The sequence below is a fragment of the Atractosteus spatula genome, chromosome 7 (genome assembly GCF_055471065.1).
Source record: "Atractosteus spatula isolate fAtrSpa1 chromosome 7, fAtrSpa1.hap1, whole genome shotgun sequence".
Lineage (NCBI taxonomy): Eukaryota > Metazoa > Chordata > Actinopteri > Semionotiformes > Lepisosteidae > Atractosteus > Atractosteus spatula.
Window position 1 is genome coordinate 3,892,243 of NC_142712.1, and position 14,483 is coordinate 3,906,725.

The 14,483-nt window shown below is 38.7% G+C and overlaps 1 protein-coding gene across 2 annotated transcripts in view; it reads left to right on the forward strand.

The window, feature by feature from the left end:
- Nucleotides 1-14,483, forward strand: part of lsamp (limbic system associated membrane protein) — a 632,261-nt gene that overhangs the window by 586,657 nt on the left and 31,121 nt on the right. For both annotated transcript variants that reach the window (XM_088921092.1, XM_088921091.1), the window contains one exon: nt 13,626-13,757. In XM_088921092.1, coding sequence (XP_088777218.1) covers nt 13,626-13,757 — 132 coding nt within the window. The remainder of the gene's footprint in view (nt 1-13,625; nt 13,758-14,483) is intronic.

The window sequence follows — 14,483 nt, forward strand, 5'->3', positions numbered from 1 at the left end:
AACTAATTAACCAGTTTACTGGAAACATGCTATTAAATGTCATCTTCTAAAAACTGCATAAACAGTGTTTTTACTTTAATGTGTTGTTTTTTTTCTGTAGCGCACAAACTTGTAAGGACTCAAATTGGAGAAGAAAAAAAACTGGCAGAGCAAACTTTTGTTACATCCTTACCCAAAATTTCATTTTTGTGAACCTGAAAAATTCAGACGGAAGATAAAATCGGATATGGCAGTCATCATAGATTATATTCGGGTTATGTGAGGAGGCACAAAAAACAGAACTGTTTAGTGATCTTTTGCAGACTTTTTCTAAATTCATAGGTACTTCTACCAGGACTGGCCACCAAGCTTCCCCACGATTTTCGGATGTTCATTTACTCTACAGTATATACCGTATAAAACCAGGTGCAGTTTACGTTGTTGCAAGTAGGCTGACATATTATCTTGGGTTGTCAGCAAGAAAGACATTTTTCAAAGATGTGGTCTGTAAGAGCGTAACGATAGTTGCAGACGAGAGGAGGTCTTTCGGCTGTCTAAACCATTTGGCACTTAATAAATGACTGATCCAAGAATCGCCAAGAAGCCAGGGTATCGGCTTCAACAGCACGGCTGGGTGCCTTGTTTCACACTCCCACAGCGCTTTGGTTGAAGCCTTGTCTGTCCGTTGTTTTAAATGCACACGTTGTTTCCACTTGTGTCCTCTGATCCATTTTATCTCCAAGAAGACTGCTGGCTTCAGTCTGTCAGTGTCTTTGAGGATTTTGAATACCTGTATCCGGTCCCATCGTAGTCTTCTCGGTTCAGGACTAAGAAGGGTCAGTTCTTTCACTGCCTTAGTGTAAGCACTCAGAAATTGTTTGCTCATGAGAAATACAGTACATTCGAGACAATCTATGAGGAATCCATCAAGGACTGACATCTTTAGATGCATACTACTGCATCAACATCCAGATTCATTTGCGTTGATTATTTTTTCCTGTCTAAGTTGCAATGGCTCATGCAGTACTTGCTGTTCTGTTACTGTGTGATTTATGGATAGTACAGCATTTGCATTTGTGCTTTCGTAAACCTTCAGTTCCACGAATGTATGCTTAGACTGGTTTTCTTACATGTTAAAAGGCAGGACACATGTCAGCTCAGTAGTAAAGAAGCCTTTATTCAGACTGAAGGCTATGGGGATACAGTGTGTAACAACTGGACATTGCATGGTCAGCATTTCTGTTGTTTACAGATATTCTTTCCATATTTGTCCCATATATGTCTTTGTTCCAGCACAGTGTTTTCATATTTCTAAGCAAACTCACGAGGTTGCACCAAAAAGCTCCTAGAAAGGAACTGTGGGAAGGAGAGAACATGATTCCCTGCTCAACTCTTTGGGCAGATTGTGCAGACTGTGAAAATAAAATGTAAAAAAAATCCACACTGAACTCATCTATGACTTCTTGCATCTCTACAATGCACACGATTTTATAGCTTTTTACTTGCTAACTGTATCTGCAGTGTTCTGTTTGTCATATACTGTAAAGCAGGCAAAAAATAACGACTAGAATTAATCACCTGTAAAGCATTTCCTTCATGGTTTTGTAATGTAAAACATGATATGGTTATTTTATATCAGGGTGTGTTTGCACACCTCAGGTAAGCCTGAGGTAATCACCTCAGGTAATCTGATCAGGTAAGTGGCTTCCAGCAGGAGTTTGGCAGGCCTTTCTAGACCTGACCCACCAAGTTCATGTGAGCTAAAGCTGTATTTAAAACAAACACTGTAAAGGAGGAATGCTAAAGAAGGAAGAAGAGGCATGAGGTATTGGCATGAGAGGGTCTGGCAACACTGATCTCCCTCCTTGGATTTCTTATTGATGAACCAAAAATCAGATATCGGGCCCTGAAGAGACTCCGCTTCAATTTAAGGAAAGCAATTTTTCTCATTAAATTTATAAATATTTATTTTCCATGTTTTAATTGGCCAAGCAAAGTCTGTCACTCTTCTTTGAATTTGAAAGGGAAGTTTATCTCCATTTAGCCACAGTTTAGATTATGGACTTGTTTGTGAAGAATTATTTTTTCAACAGTTTTAATCACTGTTAGTAATTAAGTGTTAAAGGTTAGATGCTGCGGTTTGAGCTCTGGAACTCATTCCAGCAGTACATAGTTGTCTATAAATACTAGCTTGTATTTTAATTTTAACTATCTTACTATTAAGTAGATTAATATATGCATATAAAAATATAAAGCACCATGGAGACAAAAGAATATTAATTTTGCAGCAGTATTTCTTTCTGATGTTATTCTCGTGAAATTTACGATTTTACATTAGTATTCATAAAGGTAACGCAGCATAATGGACTGTACAAATAAAGTCCTGTAAATAATAATAAATGCAAATTAATGCAAATTGACTATCCTATTGCTAAGTGAGATAGCAACACATGTTTCTGAATTTTCTCTGTCTCATTTTTTTGTTATTTCATTTTAATCTGCTTTCAAGCTCCCTGTCCGTATCAGCCCTTCAGCAGTCATTAATTTTATGAGTGAGGAAGCATGTGATCATAAGCACCAGGCCAAGTGCTAGTTTGAGGGCTGTCATCTTAGCTTGAAGAAGAAACCGAATAGACTTGTGATGCTGGAATCTCAGTATCTCATTTGCATGTTTGATTTTCTGGATGCACATGTCCGTGATTGTGAAGAAAGGGACGGTGAAAAATCTTATATTGTAAGAACTGTGTTATCTTATCACAAGCATTAGATCATGAGGATAGTGTAAATTCTGTTTGAGGCTTGGTAGCTAGTTTGCAGAAATTTTCTAAAAACTCAGCGGTTTGTGATGTTTCTCTTTGATCCCGGGTAGAAATTTGCTCTGTCTTTCGAGTTGTGCCTTTCACATTTGATGAAGCTTATGACTTTTTACCAAAATCCCTTGATTCTAACGGCACCTCAAGCTATCTATTAGGGTATATAAGGTATGCCAGGGCACTGGGGACCTCCGGAGAAGAGAGCCTGGAGCCATGTGCCTGAGCCGAGAGGAAGATAAATTGTAGAATGGTAAGTGTAGAGGAGTGATGCATTTTGAAAGAGACTGTGTAAGTGAGAAGACTAATAAATGGAGGAAACTGTTACCAGTCTAAACAAAAGTAATGATCAGTGCTGGAACTGCCACCAGGAAGACAGATCTATTGTGACACCGGTTGGCAGCGTCATTACGTCTCAGATTTGGGACATGTTGAAGGCAGCATATTACTCAACCACTGTCATTTGCAGTATTCTATCCTTCTGCACAGCAGGCTAAAGAACTCAGGCCTATTGTTCTGTGAAACCTATTAGATGCCTTAAGTCTGAACATTTAAATTAATGTAAAACAGAAAATTCAGAAAACTGAAAGTCCTGAACAATCCAAGTTAAACCAACATTCCCTCATTATCCAGAACGTATTGGTAAGGGAAGCCTGGCAGTCTGGATGATGTTTATGTCATGAAGCTAATTCAGACTGTTCTGCGAGACAGATATCCAAGGCAGTTGAAAATGAGCATCTAAACATGATAAAGCTCCTTAGCCACATGGGATATTAAAGAAAACAGGGGATCTGAGACAGGTATGTTTTTTTGATCATTTATTTTTAAGGACAAGCCTGAAGATGTTTGAAGTGTTTGAAGCTACAGTCATTGTTCTGAGAGCTGTCACATTTTTAATCCTTCTTTAAAAATTAATAGGATAAATCAATTTCCAGATAACTTAAAAATGACACTGACAGGGGAATTATATGATAATATACAGTACTGAGATATACAGTGTGTTTTAAATTCTCTGTTTTTTCTCCCTCCCACTCTCAGTGTTCTGCCGAAATCACGTCACCAGCCTTTTTGTGTTGGTCTGTAGAAAACCCTGTAGAAGCCAAAACAAGATCGGAAACCAAATAAACATTATCGAAATTATTATTGCTCTCTTTTTCCCCCAGTGATAATTAAATTTCATGATTGATTTAAACAACAGGTAGAAGAGTAAGGAAGAATCTTTTGTCTTTGTTCTCATATTGTTTCATTTTCGGGAGTGAAGTAAAATTGAAGACAAAATTAAATTTACAAGAGTAAGAACAATAATTTCCCCCAGACCCAAGGCTATGTCCTTTCCTCAGTCTCACCTGTATTTCCAAGGCAGTAGGAATCACTTTCTTATGAAATATTTATAAGACGTAGCCTTATGTCTTGATCTGCATGGTGATGCTCGTATGCGAATAAAGAGTCTGGAGGACCTGTTGGAAATACATTATGGCTTCTAAACGTTTTCCTGAGTAATTCAGAACTGAATGAAAGACCAGCAAGGGAAACAAAAAGATACTTCCTCCTTCCTGTGGACCTGAATTTTCAAATGAATGCCCCAGTATGGAAAACATGTACACTGTGCTGTTGGACACGCTGCCCTTTAGTTGAGACAGTTGAACTGGAGTCCTGACCACTTGGTCATTAAAGATCATATGCTACTGTTTGTAACACAGGGAGGCAGGAAGTCACAGCGCAGTTCAGTGCAGTGGTGGAATAAGTTTATTGTGAAGGTCCCTGGAGAACTGAGCAAAGAAACGTCAAGGTGCATTCATTCACTCACCTGTAAAGCGCAGACATTTCTGAGTGCTTTTTACACCTTAGATATGGCTGTGAACAACCTCTTAAGTTACCACAAATGTCATGTTAGGAGAAGAATTGAAGAGTAAAGGTGTAAGAGCTTGTATCGTGGCTAAATTTCATACTTACCTTTTGTAAATGTATCTCTTAATTAAACAGTTGCTTCTTTCCCTGATGTGCTTTGGAGTAGGGCTGCTGGTGTAGAATGGCCTCTGTGTGTCTCCCAGGTGGAGCTGCTGGTGCAGGATGGCCTTTCTGTGTCTCCCAGGTGGGGCTGCTGGTGCAGAATGGCCTCTGTGTGTCTCCCAGGTGGGGCTGCTGGTGCAGAATGATCACTGTTGTCTCCCAGGTGGGGCATTCTGCTGGTGCAGAATGGCCGCTGTGTGTCTCCCAGGTGGGGCTGGTGGTGCAGAATGGACGCTTTCTCCCAGGTGGGGCTGCTGGTGCAGAATGATCACTGTGTGTCTCCCAGGTGGGGCTGCTGGTGCAGAATGATCACTGTTGTCTCCCAGGTGGGGGTGCTGGTGCAGTATGGCCTCTGTGTATCTCCCAGGTGGGGCTGCTGGTGCAGAATGATCACTGTTGTCTCCCAGGTGGGGCTGGTGGTGCAGAATGATCACTGTTGTCTCCTAGGTGGGGCTGCTGGTGCAGAATGGCCGTTGTGTGTCTCCCAGGTGGGGTTGGTGGTGCAGAATGGATGCTTTCTCCCAGGTGGGGCTGCTGGTGCAGAATGATCACTGTGTGTCTCTAAGGTAGGGCTGCTGTGTGTCTCCCAGGTGGGGCTTTCAGTTCTTTGCATGAAGGCCTTTAGAAAGCAGCATACAAATGTGAGCATTTCTTAAGTACTATTATTATTTTGATTAGCAGTTGCAGAAATAGCAGTTTCAGTAATGCTTCACACCTTTTATTAAAAACATCCATACCATGATCTTGTAAAAGTTTCAAGCTTCTCTAAGGTGGTTGTAATCTAAGTATTCTCCCTGATTCACAATAAAGAACCACAGACTCTCCCCACAGTGTTACTGCTGATTCCATTAACAGTGTTAATAAAATGTGTTTTGTTGAGTTCATCCTGCGCACTTGTAAAATCCAAGAAGCAGCCCTTTTCCTGACTTCCTCCCTTCTCCCATGTTTGGTCAGTTTCTCATTATCAAAACACAGCTGCTTTATTCTGCCCGGGGGTGTCTCAGTGGCTCTTGGTTTACCTTCAACACTATTTAATATCATAGTTAAGCATTTCATTTGAGGCAAAAATCTTTAACAAGGTAAGAAAATTTATGTCACCTTGTTAATACCCACAATTGTTTGCCTTTTTAATTGTGAGGAATCACACACTGGTACACACTGGTACACACTGGCAGTAGTACTTGTACTTTATTTAGGTCTTTTTGTTGCCATAGTGCTGAAGTGAATTACAGTACCATCACAGTTGTATTTGAGAAAGAGAAACTCACTGGAGATATCACTGTGTGGTATTGAATATGTTTTTTCTGTGTTAAATATGAGTAAATAACAAATTACAGGGTTTAAATAAAAAAAGGAAAAATTTTAGATGGAAAAGTTGCTGATAATTGTTACCACTATGGCTTTAATCAGAAGCAATTACTTCAGCGTCCCTCTGTGATTTTGAATTCTTAGCATGAAAACTGCTTGAGGTTGTGAGATGAGTTGCATAAACTTATTTTTTTTGTTTGTTTGTTCTTGTATTTCTGAATGCACTACCTAGGAGCAATCAATGGAACTTGGGTTCTCGTAGTTTAAATTTAAATGGAAGATTAGCTTGCTCCACAGCGTTCCACAGAAAAAATCATGAAGAGAGTGTCAGGTGGGTTCAAGCAGATATTCCAGTTCAAATATGGTATAACACCTTTATCACTATGTTAATTTTTTGGACTTCCAACATTTGTGTTTGTATCTTTTCTGCTACTTATACGGTAGGAGAGTGGTCTGCCACTAATAAACATGAAAATTGTACTGTATATAATGTCACTGTACAGCAAAAAGGTCAACATGCAATGTATTAAGACTTGTGTATGATGGGACAGGCTTCAGAAAGTTCTTCTTCCTTCTTGTTAAGAGCCGTAGAGTACCTGCCATTAGCTGTGTAATGCTGGCTCATTATTCTCTTAGTTCAGCTCAGGCTTGTAATAAGTGTAGGGAGGCCGTATTGTATCCTTTGATACAGCTTTAGATATCAGGTCAAGCACATTAGCCTATTGTTAACCTGTTCACAGGAAGGCTGAGTAAGAGGAGCTGTCCAGCTTGCCGAGTGCCCGGTGGTGCTGAACGTGTAAGAGCTTTTAGTGGAGCTGTCCACCATCCCTGCGCTGATTCATGGTGCTGAACCTTTCATTGTTGACTGGCTGTTTGATCCTTTGTTTTCCTGCTCTCCCTCTGGCACTCTCTCGGATATTTCTCTCTTCCCACTTGCAAGTCATCAAATGGCAGCATATGTTGCAGGGCAACATAAAAAGCAAGTTTTTGTTGGAAGCTTTCAGAAGAGGCTGGACTCAAATCAACCTGTCTTTATGTTTCTCAGCATTCATTTCCAACAGTCTGCTGCCCGCAGTTTTACACATTACCAGCTCACTACCCTATACTGTGTGGAGTATTATCTGATTCCTGCTTAGAAGGCCTTCACCTTGGAATACCTGTTTTACTCTTCAAGGGAAATAGTTTTTAAAGGGAACTTGGGAGGGTGTTTTTTTCCACCTCCACAGCCCATGTAGACACAGGTCACAGCCATTGTCGTTGGTTTTAATGGACTTGTTGACATCCCATCAGGTTTCTGCCTGCTTTGCTCTGCGACAGTTGGCAAATGAACTTTATAGGAAATGCAAAGCTTTAATGTCTTAAACATTGCTCTGCTGTCTGCACATTTTATTTATTGCCTTTCTGATATTCATGTTGGCTTCTTAAATATGTATGCTACAGCCAGAAGGATAATATCTTTAAGCTTCTGTTGGGATCAGGGTTTATGAATTACACATTACTTGCCAATAGCTGAAATGAACATTCAGCTTTAAAGGTTTAAGGTACTGAAATATGCTCAACATGCCAGCCTTGATATTGATATACTGACTGTTAATGTATTTGTGTAGACTTTTTTATTTTAATTAAGTGAATATTCTGATATAATTTGAATGATCAAATATTTAATAAAAATAAAAAAATGCCTTTAATGCAGTGAATAATTTAACTAGAATTTCTACCACGACACAGCCATTCAATGAATAGTGATCTTGTTTATTATAGCTGCTGTGATCATGCTCTGGACTTTATAATGTACAATTTTTACACAAATTGTGAAATATATATTTAAAATTGACGTGCTCCAATTTCCTACATGCTTAGATGTAGCAAAATGCAATGCAATTATTGTGAAATTGTATTTTCTGAAATCTGTTTTAGATATCTACATTTCTCTCCGACTGTTGTATCCTGTAATGTATGAAAAAAACAAGTTACCATTACTTCAACAAAACAAATTTTTAAAAAAATATTCAGTAGTATACAGACCTCCAGGCAGGTGAATATGCCTTCGGTTCAAAAATCATCACTGTGGGTACTTCACCCAGCAAGACAGATAAATAGGAACTATGTGTTATTCACTGATTGTGCGGATGAACACATCTTGAATAATTACCACTTTCATCAGCAAACCCTATGTCATTTGTGAGAGCTTTTAAAGGATTACAATGTTTGCCTTCACTGACAAATTTGACTTTTGCTTTTAATTTTCTGTTTGTTACAGTCAAACTGCTCTATTCTAAACCACCGGTTTAGTAGAACAGACCATTTTTTAGATGTCTGAAGTGTCCGAAGTATTACTTCAAGTCAGTAATTAGGAAGTGATGAAGAGATGCATACATTGCACTGCATAAATGAAGTTGATTTCAGTAAAAAATAAGGTGTCTTGCAAAGCCAAAATGTTGAATGAAATCTACATGCTTGGTGATCTAAATTATTACGCAAAGTGTGAAGTAAATATTAAAGTTTAAGTTTAACTTAATATTAAATATTAAGTTCCAAGTTAATCGTAGAAACAATCAACAAATTATTATATCTTTTAAGTGAGGCGTACAGGATGGGTATTGAGGGGCTTGTATGATGGTGAGACAACCCTTTCTAAGGAATTATGAACCAGGATTAGGCATGTAAGTGCCAGGTTTTTAGTATTCATCATATTGCAGGTGATTGTACACCTGGCACTGCTTATGAGCACTCATTGCAGGCTCTGTACGTTTAGGTCATGATAAATAAGTTGGGATTCAAAAAGACAATAAAAAAATCCTGAACATGTTTGACAGAGCCTGTAGGTTGGTTGGACGATGTGCTGCAGAGGCACTCTGCAGTCCAGCCCTTCCTGTTCTGGTTAACAGATTGGTTTTCTTTATCTGAATGAACCAAGAGCCTTGGATGAGAGCTGCAGGGGGGAACTGTTTGACTGTTGCCTGAGTCTTTTTTTTCTTTAAAAAGAACACTCTTCTCCTCTTGATCCCTGTCATTGATCAGTGTGATGGATGCTAGGAAGGCGGTGTATTTTACAAGTCACCGTGCCACTGTCTTGCTCGAAGGCAGAAAAAGCTTTGTGAAGGCTTCTTCTTTACCTTCCTGGGAGAGGAGAAGTAGACACTGGGTCTTGTAGGTGCCAGGTCATTAGCAGGGAGCCAGATATGAGTTTCAATAACTACGTGCTTAACATAGAGAGCACAGAGTGTCAAATGCTGTGAGCTTTTTTTTTTTATTCAAAAGGAAAGGTCCCTGATGACTGTGAGACTTTATTAAAAAATGCAAAGAAAAATATTTTTCACCCAACCTTGAATTTAATTTTCTTTTTATTTTCAGATCATGCAGACTTGAATATTATTTCATACCATCTTCAAGGTCTCTTTAGTGTGTTACAATGCTTCAGTACATTTGAAACTAACCTACTGTAGGTCTTGCTATTGCAGTGTCTTGTTTGGCAGTTTATTTCACGGAGGATCGGTTAAATTGTTAAAATGCCTGTGAAACACATACTTTCGATGCTTATACCAGCGCTGCCATTTGTGACAAATTTAGATCAATTAATGATATTTTTCCACCTGTGCTCTCATTTTCATCATGTTTCATTCCAGTTAAGCGTCTTTAGTAAATCAGATACTATTTGTTTAATCAAAGAACCCCTGTCAAGCATTCTGGGCAAATTATTCATACATTGGCAAGACTACAAAAAGGCTGATGTTCAACTGCAGTGAAGTTTCCTTTCAGGGGAGGATGTTTGACATCTTTATTGGACTTTAGCCAGAGCACACTGGCTAACATTGTAGTTCTGTACAAAAGTGCAAAGGGGGCAGTTATTTGTAATGATTTGTTTAACTAGTGCTGTATTTTATACATACTTGGTCGATGAAGAAAGGTTAATTAACCTTTTTCGCTGTTTCACTTTCCTGAAATGTTCATTGAGACAAATTATTTCTGTTGAACAGATTGTTTCATTGGTGCTTTCTGTTCAAAGACTTGTAGTCCATTAGAGCAGTTTTTTTAAAACCCAAGGGGGTTTTACATCTGTTTTACAAAAAAGTTTTTTTTTCTATTTAAACTGAAGTAGAAATGTGTGAACAGGATGAAAGCAATGGCTTTATGTTACTTGAAATGTAGTTTTATTGATGACAATTTATAATTAAAACAATTATTACTGGAAAGACAAATCTTAGGAATCTTGAAACCTTTAAAAGCTGAATAGCATAGAGTCTATTCTTAGTCATGAAAATGAAATATCCTGTGTTACAGCAGTGCTGTGAAACTCAGTTTCCTGATTAAAGTGGCTTTCTGAATCAATAAATCCAACTATTCCTCATGCCAGTGAACAGTTTCAAGTCTTTTTAAATAATTTGGTTGTAAATGCTACATAGTCACTCCTTCTGTAACTCAGTGTGGAAGTGTTATACACTTATTATACCAAATCTGTAAAATCATAACCAACTGTTGTATCGAGTGCCAACTGCCAGATAACATTAATCTTTAATTAATTTGATTTATTCTGTGACATTACATGCACTTTCTATTTCTTTGGGAAAATGATCTCCAAAGACACAGCAATAAAACAGTTTAAGATGAGATTCTAGCCTTTGTCCTTTTGGTGTTATTACTTCAGATCATTTCAATAGTGCCGCTGTACTAACTTCATTTTTCCATCCTGCAGGATCTTGATGTTAATTTTTCTTGCAGTACTGAGCATCCACATGCCTGAATAAATATGAAAAAATAGCAAAGGCCGACTGCTAAATGGCTGATTCATTCCGACCCTGAAAAGAAGCAGTACAAATCTCAGATTATAGCAACCAAATCTGACCTGATCCACCGTTAAACATTCCACATCACTGAAACCATTGCATGTTACATCTACAGCTTAGTCTCAGGGGCTTTCAGTGGATCGGATTTGCCTGCAACTCAGTCATATAGCCTGCAGATGTGTAACAACCAAGAAGATGTATAATTAAGTTAACCAAGATGTCATGGTAAATCAATCCACAGAATAATTAAGTTATTAAGAAATGAATTTGATTAATTATATGACATTAAAAATAAAGATAACCGTAGGCTCAAAAGGCTGAGAAGACAGTAATTGTTTAAATTAATGAAAAAATATATATACAAAGAAAACTTGGACCAGGTCTGTACGGAAGAACTTAGTTTTTTATTTGTATTTTTTCCAGCATGTGAATATTTGCAGGACTGAATCAAATTCCTTCTCTTCTTTTTTATTATTATTTTTAGTTTGATGTTTTGTTTTGCTTTTCGCTTCCTTTTTTTTAAGAATATCACTTCAGGTTGCTTTATTTGCCTCTATTGATTTTGTGCTGCATTGCATTGAGGCGTCTGTCATAATCTGCTATGGAGAACTTACTGTGTGGCATTAGAAACTCGCTCTCAAGTGGATCAAACAGTTAAATAATCAAATCATCAAATAATCAGCTCCCATCAAACAGGCACCAGGGGATTTTCCATTCAGTGCAGGCTAAAAGGGGTCTGTCAGTCTTAGTCTTACAGAGACCAGTAAATAACATGAAATATGGTTTGAATTTCCTTTATTATAAAAAGGTATTTTTGTTCTTTAAAAAATGCCCTGTGGGACTGAATGTTTCATAAGCTTGGAAATAAATAGACAAGACCTCTGTTCTGAAAGATAAGCAAGCACAAAAGTGCTAATTCTGGAGGAGGCTTACAGGGCACCAGACCGCTGTGTATTATACTCTTTCATGCCACATACTGTGAGGCAGATCAGCTGTTGTTCTTCATGAGGAGCTGATGAGTCTTAGTGGTACTGCAGCAATACTGCACTCGAGCCTGATCTCACTGCACCTCTGAAGCAAAACAAATCCGACCCAGTCCTGCATCCTTGGAACAGGCAGAGTTAGAGAGAAATGACATGTGTGGGTGGAAACAATGAATATGTTTCTCCTCTGGTGCTCTATTATTCAGTGCCATAACTGAAGAACCTCCAATCCTTAAAAGTTGCTGAGAGGAGACAAAGAAAAAACGTCGGTCTTCAATCAATGATTCATTTATTATTTACTAAAGTTTTTTTCCCCCTTTGCTCCTCACTTAAAAACAGTATTAATTCTGTAGTTGTGCCATCACCAAACCCTTTAAAACAAAAATGCAGAAATTATTTTCTTCTAAAATTATTGAATTCTTTGACTGACTCCTTCAGAACTTTGAAAATGAAAAGTGGAAGTTTTTAGTGATCATCAAGCAAGCTGCTTTTCCAGAGTTCTTATATGCTTTTATCCAACCCAAATCTTTAAAAAATTGCGATTTGCAAATTCTATAAATATTATGTCAGCAGTGATATTGCCCTGCAACTCACAACCGGCAACCCACTGAGGCTAAGCAGGTCTGAGCCTGGCCAGACCTCCTGGGAAAAACTAAGGTTTTGCCCCAGTATAGCGACTCTATACTGTAAAAAGGCGCTGTCCTTTGGATGAGACCTGACCCTCTGTGGTCATTAAAAATCCCAGGGTGTTTCTCGTAAAGAGTAGGGGTGTTACCCCGGTGTCCTGGCCATATTTCCTCCTGGCCTCTACCAGTCATGGCCTCCTAATTATCCCCATCTCTGAACTGGCTTCAGCACTCTGCTCTCCTCCCTGCTGAGAGCTGGTGTGTGGTGAGCGTACTGGTGCACCTTGGCTGCCGTCAAATCCTCCAGGTGGTGCTACACACTGGTGTTGGTGGAGTGGAGGGTCCAGAAAAGCTCTATATAAGTGTTATGGCTGTTATTAGTATTAGTACTTAAGGGGGAAACCTCTCCTTTTTTACTCAGCACAAATGAAGCTGACGTTTCTTGTGAAATTGCAAGAAGTTGTCACATTTTGCACTCCTCAGGCGTCTTTCATAAGGGTATAGTCTTATCAGGCTTTGCTAGACTGTGAATACTGCTGGTTCATGGACGGGTGTAACAGGGTCAGTTTTGCCTCTATAATACCTGTCCTGCTTCATGTCATGACAGCTCTTGCATTTGGTCCTCACTGAAGGGTGGAGGGACCACAACGTAACAGAAAACAAAGGAAAAGGCTTGACTTTGTCTACTGAAAATGATAAGAATTATATTTATTCCTTATTTATTATGACGATGGCAAATATGTGTACTCAATATTACAGTGAGGAATGTGTCATATCAAGTAATTTATTGTTTTCTATTTTCTGTCAGTCTGTCCGACCACCCACCATGTGTGTGTCCGAATAGCCATTCATCCATTTTCTTTCTTCAGTCTTCGACATTTATTTTCTTCATTCTTACTGTTCATTCTGCTGTTTTCTGCTGTTTATAATGAGTAATCATTGAAGTTTGGGGCCCCTCACTGATACAGTAACTCTGGAAACTACTGGTTTGGAGAGAGCTTTGATTATTTTTTTTTTGCATCGTCTGACACAGGGTTCTAGAAAGGAGTCGGCTTCAACAACATCAGCTGGGTCGCTTGTGCCAGACTCATGGTGTCTTCTGTTTGTCTTCTGTTTTTCCTGCAGCTGAGCCACTTGAGAGTGATGAGTTTGTGGAGATCACGGGGATAACAAGGTCCCAGGCTGGGAGATACGAGTGTAAAGCCACCAATGACGTATCTACACCTGATGTTAAATACGTGAACATCGTTGTCAACTGTGAGTACGCAAAGGTTTTTGTCGATATCTCTCATTGAATCAAACCTTTCAGATATCATTCATTTCTGGGGCGGCCAGACCAGAACAGAAAGGTTCTGTGTAAAAGTAAGACAGAGAAAATGTTGAACAGAATGTGACCTTTTTATTTTTAAATCCATTTCTGCCCTGCAGAATCCATGTTTTCAAAGTCTGTATTTGCTCTTGTCACGAGATTATATCAGCATGTGACAATACGCAAAGGAGATTCCCTGGCACTTAATGATGAACAAGAAAATATCAAGGTTTATTGTTCAGCTGCTGTAAGGATAAAACAAATCAACTAGGAATTGAGTTTAGTTGCATTTAGAGACAGAGAAATATACAGTATGCTGCCCTAATAGTCCTAAGCTTTCTCATATACAATCATCGCGTAACCATATTTGTGTTAAAACTTTAAAAACTAATGTATTTTAAGACCACCAGGCTTCCCTACAACACTGCCATTAAGTAAAGTGAACAGACTGTCAAATGTATGTGCAATTTCTGTACTTACAGAAATCCTCTGCAAACACCTAATTAATATGCACCATGCATCTATATGCAGAATACTTGGCATAACTGCACTCCAGTCACAGGCCTTCCCCACTCCTGCACAAAGAGTCTCAGTTTAGTGCTCTCATAAGTGAAATGTTGATGTCAACAGACAGGCCCTTGCAAGATCTGCAGAAAATCAAGTGTAGATCGCAA